Below are 7,786 nucleotides of genomic sequence, written 5' to 3' on the forward strand. Positions count from 1 at the left end.
TTTTTAATATGTATAAAATCATGTGTATGACTTTCATTCAGTGCGTAGCTAGCTATCATTGAAATGAGATCGTGTCCTTAAAAAGATAAAGCTACGCTCAGCTGTCCTCATCATGCAGATAAGCTTTTTTCAGGTATATTGACTTTCAGTCAATGTGGCCTATTTCATCATTACCAAGCTACCTGTGGAAAGACGCCGTTCCCTCATCCTTTTCGTCCCCATAAGCTGGTCCTGGGATGACAATGACTGCGTTCCACTCCTGGCCCCTAGTTTTAAGCCAGTACCCAGAACTGGCGCTATTTTAGTGTCCCTCAGCCGCACAGAGAAGTCCTGAATTTGCTGAGTGTCACTCCTAGAGGATTACTGGTGTATTTTGGAGCCTCCAGAATGCAGGTGATAGTAGGAGGGGGAGGCTGTGACCGGTGCACAGGCTTTAGGATGTGTAGTGGAGCTCCTCTGCCTGGCCTGCCTATGCAGTGGTGGAAAATTTACCCAATTGTCATACTTGAGTAAAAGTAAAGATGCCTAATAGAAAATGACTCAACTGAAAGTAACCCAGTAAAATACTACTTGAGTGAAAGTCTAAAAGTATTTGGTTTTAAATATACTTAACTATCAAAAGTAAAGATCTAGATCATTTCAAATTCCTTATATTAAGAAAACCAGACGGCACAATTTTCTTATAAAAAAATTGATTTAAAAAATGTACAAAATGTTTACAGATAGCCAGGGGCACACTCCAACACTCAGACATAACTTTTGTGTTTAGTGAGTCTGTCAGATCAGAGGCAGTAGGTATGACCAGGGATGTTACATTTTTCTGCTAAGCATTCAAAATGTACAAATGTATGGAGTAAAAAGTAAATTATTTTCTTTAGGCATGTAGTGGCTTAAAAGTTGTCCAATATAAATAGTAATGTACAGATGCCCCCAAAAAATACTTTAAAGTACTACTTAAGTACTTTACACCACTGTGCCTACGTGATGCAGCAGCCAAGCTGGCTTTGTCTCAGTGCCAACAGTGGGCAGGACTAAACCGGTGCACAGCGTGCAGGGAGGTGGGGCGAGCAAACAGCAAGAGAGGGGCAGAGGGGAGGGCTGAGAGTCAGAACAAGCAAGGAAGAGAAAGAGAGAGGCTGCAGGTTTTTCTCTCTCACATTGTGCTACAGCTAAGAGAAGATGTTGCACGGTTTGGTTTGGAAGCAGCTATAGTCAGATCTTTGGAAAGGATGCTGTGTACGGAGGTTGTTATAGGGGTATTTTAGCCTGCGCGTCTTCTAGTCTATATAGGTACTGTGATCTGCACTGCATGGGCTGTGCACATTGAGGGATAGCATCGGCAACAAGAAAGAAAAAAGGCAAGTGTGCTTTCAAAATGACGACATCGCTCTCAGGAAATGAAAAATGCAGGAGTGGTCGGTGACAGTCCCCCTGTGTGATTGGCTGTGGTAAGTGATGTAACGCGTTACTGAGCAAGGAAGCAGGCAAGCTGCCCTTTATGATGGCTTTTTAAAATGGGTTTCAAGACGCTTGTACAAGAGAACGGGGCACCTTTCCGGGCGTATTACGATATTCTATTATCATTCAAATGTGCAACAAGGCAACAAATCTCTGAAACATGGATGATTTGGAGGACTTGTGTCTGAGATCTGAGTTTGATGCCGATTCCGAACCTTTATTTTATTTAGAGATGGACCTTCCAGGTAGGCGAACTGACTCGCTCAGTCAGGTTGGATGTTGCATGACAAGTCTGTCTCTTTGCATGCTGAGACACTGGTTTCAGTATGACCAGGAGATTAGTCTGAGGCTAGGGGCTAGCAGCAGCAGTTCACAAGGCAGTGTGATGTGAATTGTCACCTTGGCTGTCAACCCAAAACCTGCTGCTTTCATTTCCATACCCTCTGGTCATCTCCGAGCTTTATCTCTGAGCTCCTCTTCTTGGGATCAGTGGCTTTAGGCACTCCTGCCACCAGTTGGGTGTTGCTGTTATTTGTACTATATGTACTGTTACATATAATATTCCATCTCATGGATATGGCTCATGTTATAAACCTGTGTATTGTACACATGACTCGGTGTCTCTCCTGCTATACAAAAGCCTGCGAGGTCCAGGTCACTAGGCAGGCTGCTAGAGAGAGAGGAAACAAAGGGAGTGCAGCAGTACTAGTGGGTTAAAAATAGTCTGCTACCATTTCAGCTCTGCCCCTGCTAACTCCTACCTCCGAGAGAGAGAGGCAGCTATAGGGATCCTGAGCCAGGCAGCCAGCCCTCGCAGGTTAATGCCACTTGTGATTAGCCAATCTAGTGCAGAAATGAGGGCTTTTTGATGAGCCCATCTCCACGGAATGATTTCTGAAGGGGTGCTATGCAGGGGCAATGGACACCAGAGCTTTGCAGCATGGAATCAGAATGGCAATCTGCATTAGGGAGAATGTTGATGCTGAGAAGAAGCCATTAGAAGAGAAGGGACGGGATGTGCTCAATGCCACGCAAGGATTTTTTTTGTCAATGGGATCTGTTTATTTTTTTTTGTCTCTACAGACCGTTATATTGGTAGATATGTAGTTATAGGACTTACAGGATGATACTCCAATGGTTTAGCACTGTTTGTATTTCAGCTGCTGGAGCACAGATGTGCTCCATTTAGGTCTGAAATTGTGCAGTGTAATTTCTTTTGTATTTTTTGTGGCCGTTCTGCAGAAAGGCAGAGATAATCTGTGCATGGTATAATCGGGTCAACAGATGCGGTTGATTTCCAGTCGTTGTGATTTATGGTCCAAACACGAAGACCGGAGATAGTGATGGGAAGGGGCTTCTTTTTCCAGAATGAAATCTATTCTCCCTGACAGTCTCACTCAAGTGGAGAGAGTAGTGGGGAGGATGATGGGGGGAGGATACTGCTAACTGCCGCAGACGTGTGATTGGATTCACGTCTCCTGCTCATGAGGCAAAGATGCGTCCAGTTGAATGTGTATCCCTACAGATTTGTGGGCCAATTTAATTACCTGCAAAGCAAATGGAATAATATTGCATCTCGCAGCTATAGAGTAATAGATATTTCAACACCCACTTCCAGCTCCCCCCAGGAATACGCTGGCTAAGCATTATAGTCTAATGGGCGGCAGGTAGCTAGTGGTTCGCGCATTGGGCCAGTAACTGAAAGGTCGCTGGATTTGAATACCCGAGCAGACAAGGTGAAAAATCTGTCAATGTGCCTTTGAGCAAGGCACTTAACACCAATTTGCTCCAGGGGCGCCATACTACTATGGCTGACCCTATAAAGCACCACATACACCTATTCGGTGTATGTGACAATAAAACATATCTATATTTTTTTTCTTTGACTACGCCAGGATTTTCTGACATCCCTCCTGATAACTCTATGATCGTTTTTAATGCACTAAGGTTTTGACTGTATCACTATTTCATGTACTAAGCAGCCACCTCTCCCCTTTTGTCCACTACAGCCCTACCTCCCAAGCCACCAAAACCCACTCCCCCTGCTGTCACTAACAACGGTATGAACAACAACATGGCGCTGCAGGACGCCGAGTGGTACTGGGGAGACATCTCACGCGAGGAGGTCAATGAGAAGCTGAGGGACACGGCCGACGGTACGTTCTTGGTCCGTGACGCCTCCACCAAGATGCACGGTGACTACACGCTCACGTTGAGGTAAGACTACCCTTCCCCATTCCCTTCCTCTTAAAGACTTCTCACCATTCTTGATAACAAGTGTTTGTTGATATTTTAGTTTTTAATTGGTTTTCTATTGTTTTCCGACTTCAGAAAAGGGGGTAACAATAAGCTGATAAAGATATTCCACCGGGATGGGAAATATGGCTTCTCTGACCCCCTGACTTTCAACTCAGTGGTGGAGCTCATCAACCACTACCGTAACGAGTCCCTGGCCCAGTACAATCCCAAGCTAGACGTGAAGCTGCAGTTTCCCGTCTCCAAACACCAGCAGGTAACCATCAACTTTATTTGTCTAGGACTTTTCATACAATACATCTTAGCTAAAAGGTCTTTGCAAGTTCATCATAAATCTGAATATTCAATCCATTTCTTCTCCTTTCCTCCTCAGGATCAGGTGGTGAAGGAGGACAATATTGATGCTGTGGGGAAGAAGCTCCATGAGTACCATCAGCAGTACCAGGAGAAGAATCGAGAGTATGACCGACTCTACGAGGAGTACACCAGGACGTCCCAGGAAATCCAAATGAAAAGGACAGCGATCGAAGCCTTCAATGAAACCATCAAGATATTCGAGGAGCAGTGCCAAACGCAAGAGCGGTACAGCAAGGAGTACATTGAGAAGTTCAGGAGGGAAGGCAATGACAAGGAGATCCAGAGGTAAGGACTTGGATCTAAACCCCCCAAAAATTATAAAAAGGTTGAATTTGGACAGTAACGTTTTCTTAACGGATCAGTTTCTTCATGTTTCTTAACTATGTGAATTATTGTTTTTCTCAGGATCGTGGGCAACTATGAGAAGCTAAAGTCTCGTATCAGTGAGATCGTGGACAGCAAGCGGCGTCTGGAGGAGGACTTAAAGAAGCAGGCTGCTGACTACCGAGAGATCGACAAACGGATGAACAGCATCAAACCCGACCTCATCCAGCTCCGCAAAACCAGGGATCAGTACCTCACGTAAGTATAATCTCTATCCACCTCCTAGTCTCAAATTCAAATAACTTTGTTCTACTTCCTGTCTCTAATCGGTGTTGTCATGGTTCTTGTGTTCCAGGTGGTTGACCCAGAAGGGAGTCAGGCAGAAGAAGCTCAACGAGTGGCTAGACATCAGAAACGAGAACACAGAAGAGTGAGTATTCTAGACTGGCCTTACATCCTTTTTATGTTCCTGGTGTCTGAAGTTGACAAAGGGGAATCACATTGCACCATTGTTAAATGCGGTAGAAACATAAAATATCAAACTTTAATTATCGAACTCCCTCTCTCCGTCCATCTGTGTTCTCCAGTCAATACTCTATGGTGGATGACGATGAGGACCTTCCTCACCACGACGAGCGCTCCTGGAAGCTGGGCAACATCAACCGGCTGCAGGCTGAGGCCCTCCTCCGGGGGAAGAGGGACGGAACATTCCTGGTTCGAGACAGCAGCAAGGCAGGGTGCTACGCCTGCAGTGTTGTGTACGTATAAAGACCTTGTACTCATTCTACTACCTCATCCAGAACTGACATTACCTGCTTTGGTTACTGACATAATTTACCTAAGAAGTACTCCAACCGCTGTTCACAGACGGTTTAGGTACAGGTGTTATGTGTTCCCTTGAAGGTTGGGACTGTGCTGCTTTACACAGTTTCTGTTTACCTCAACCTGTATTCCAGCTATCTGCTTCTACACTGTTCAGTAATACATCAACGTTCGCACTGCAAACACGCATCAGACACTGTAGACTGGTGTAGCATTCAGTGTAGACATTGCAGCTCAACCATGGACTAGTTTAGTGTCGGGTAGAAACTCACTTGACCAAGGGCTTGGTGGTTTGTCGAGTCGTAGAGTCAGGTGTGCTGTAGTGCTGGGCTGTAACAAAAATGTACAACCCTGACCTAACAGGACAAGACTTGACATTTCTCTCTCTCCTCTCCAGGGTGGAAGGTGAAGTGAAGCACTGTGTCATCAACAAGACGCCCTCAGGGTTTGGCTTTGCTGAGCCTTACAACCTGTACAGCTCACTCAAAGAACTGGTCCTCCACTACCAGCACACGTCACTGGTCCAGCACAATGACTCTCTGAATGTGACACTAGCGCACCCCGTCTATGCACAGCAGAGGCGGTGAGGACCCTACCGTCAGTCGGACAGATACGTCTACTCAGACTTTGTCCTTAAGGATTTTAAAAGCTAGGATGTGTCTTGCCTACTAACATGCATACTTTTTATCCACAAGAGAGGAAAGGACTAAAGACAACCGCAAAACGAAGCCTGAAAACATTTCAGCGACTGTGAGCAGTGGCGAGAGCCTGAATGTAGTCTTGTTACTCTCGTGCTTATTGTGGGAGCACAGAGTCAAGGCGAAACTGCTGAACTCTCTCCCTTAGTGGAGGACATTGGAGGCCTTTTCCTAATGGTGCTTGTTCTTTTCAAAGCTTTACCAGCTGGAATGTCAAAATGCAGATAAAACTCGAGTGCATCATTTTTGTTTTTCTACTGTTCCTCCTCTTTTCCCCATTTGTTTTTACTGTGTGTATGTGTCTGAGAGTGTTTGAGAGTTAGTGTGTGCATCCTTGTGACCAAAACTCACAGTATCTGAAAGGTGTTGGGGATATCTAACACACCTGTGTGTTTAAGTGTTCAGTGACAGACCGTGGATCAACTGATAAATGTAGCAAAATGGCACTTTTGACAAAGTATAATTGTTTTATTGAAAAAGACTCCTACGGACTTGTTGAATCAAAGGAGCAAAGGAGATGACAAGGTGGCAAGAATTCCGGACTTTTCCCTTGCTAACCAGTGCAGAGACTCAACTGTTCTCTACTGTGGATGAGTGAAAATATGAACGGACTTAAAATGGAAATAAGTATGTATATATACAGAGGAGAATGTCAGTACAAAGCGATGAAAACCTACCATACCAAAAAAGCTCAGTTCCTTTTCGGTTATATCCTAATATGCTATGCAATTCTGTCTCCCTTATTTCTGCAAAGTTGTTTTTATTCTGTTGCAAACCCATAATATAAGCTTGTTTTTATTGCTTGAAAAAGTGTATTTTTCCCATGTAAATATCCAAGAGGATATTTTGTGTCAAAATGCCAAGATAAAAACTGCTTCATATTTTTTAAGAAAGTAAATAATAGTAACATACTTTATTACAAATATTTATCAGCAACTGATAAAATTAGTGTTTTATTAGTACTTTTTTTGCTTCAAACTGATATTCTTCTCAGGCTTGAGAGCCTTTTGAGTATTTGACAGCTGCTTCAGTCACAAATATTTCTAACAGAGCCACATGTTCTAGATCTTAGTCGAAAAACAAACAATGGTAGCATCCCGTAGCATCCAAGGGGCAGCCTATTCCTTATAGGATACAGGGACTAGGGTGCCATTTGAGAAGTAGCCTATGACTCTTAAGTATGTGCGCTCTTAGCATGGAATAATGGGAATATTTGTTGATTACTGCAGTCATAATGGTGCATGTTGTACTCAACTTTTCAACCATCTCCATGGAAACAACAGTATAGATTTATTTTGTTATATAACCTTCCCCTTCACAATGAGATCAAAGCAAATCTGTGTTTTTAAATGACAAAAATTGTTATTAAAAGTATAAATTGGGAGACATTTGATCTTCCCGTATGCTTTGTCCCAAAAGTATTTTTTCTGTATCAGAAAATCTTTTGAGTGTTTAAAGGGATGGATCAACTCATTTAGAATAATGATTGCTTATTATCGTACAACTTTCTCTGCCAATACATAGTGGTTCTGTTACTTGGAGGAAGTACCAACATTTTGCTGCAACCCTCTAGTAAACAGTGTCACTGCTGCAGTTTTAGTTTTCTCACCCCTTTATCCATGACTGTAAATTAGGATTTTAATCTCTACTACACTGTAAACATGTATCAATGGAAATTCACAGTGATAGATATTGTATGACCTAACATGACAAAAATAATCTTGATACATTTCTTTTCAACTCCGTTATGTCCCCAGAATGATAAACATAGTAACATTTATGTCGATAAATAGATTTTATTTAATTTAAATAATATTATATTCAACTTTAGACTATCAGCTAAAGACCATCCAAGCCCAGTCAATAAAATT

General features: G+C 43.1%; 1 protein-coding gene across 5 annotated transcripts in view; it reads left to right on the forward strand.

The window, feature by feature from the left end:
* The window catches only part of pik3r1 (phosphoinositide-3-kinase, regulatory subunit 1 (alpha)), a 56,850-nt gene extending 49,549 nt beyond the window's left edge, over positions 1-7,301 (forward strand). For 3 of the 5 annotated variants that reach the window (XM_046370383.1, XM_046370384.1, XM_046370386.1), the window contains 7 exons: positions 3,468-3,675; positions 3,790-3,970; positions 4,088-4,356; positions 4,477-4,653; positions 4,751-4,825; positions 4,983-5,153; positions 5,615-7,301. In XM_046370383.1, coding sequence (XP_046226339.1) covers positions 3,468-3,675; positions 3,790-3,970; positions 4,088-4,356; positions 4,477-4,653; positions 4,751-4,825; positions 4,983-5,153; positions 5,615-5,804 — 1,271 coding nt within the window. In that variant the 3' untranslated portion in view covers positions 5,805-7,301. Of the gene's footprint in view, positions 1-1,102; positions 1,449-1,531; positions 1,704-3,467; positions 3,676-3,789; positions 3,971-4,087; positions 4,357-4,476; positions 4,654-4,750; positions 4,826-4,982; positions 5,154-5,614 lie in introns of those variants that run through there. The other 2 variants (XM_046370387.1, XM_046370385.1) reach the window with 2 other exon arrangements.
* The last annotated feature ends 485 nt before the right edge of the window (positions 7,302-7,786 follow it).

The sequence above is a fragment of the Oncorhynchus gorbuscha genome, linkage group LG11 (genome assembly GCF_021184085.1).
Source record: "Oncorhynchus gorbuscha isolate QuinsamMale2020 ecotype Even-year linkage group LG11, OgorEven_v1.0, whole genome shotgun sequence".
Classification (NCBI taxonomy): Eukaryota; Metazoa; Chordata; class Actinopteri; order Salmoniformes; family Salmonidae; genus Oncorhynchus; species Oncorhynchus gorbuscha.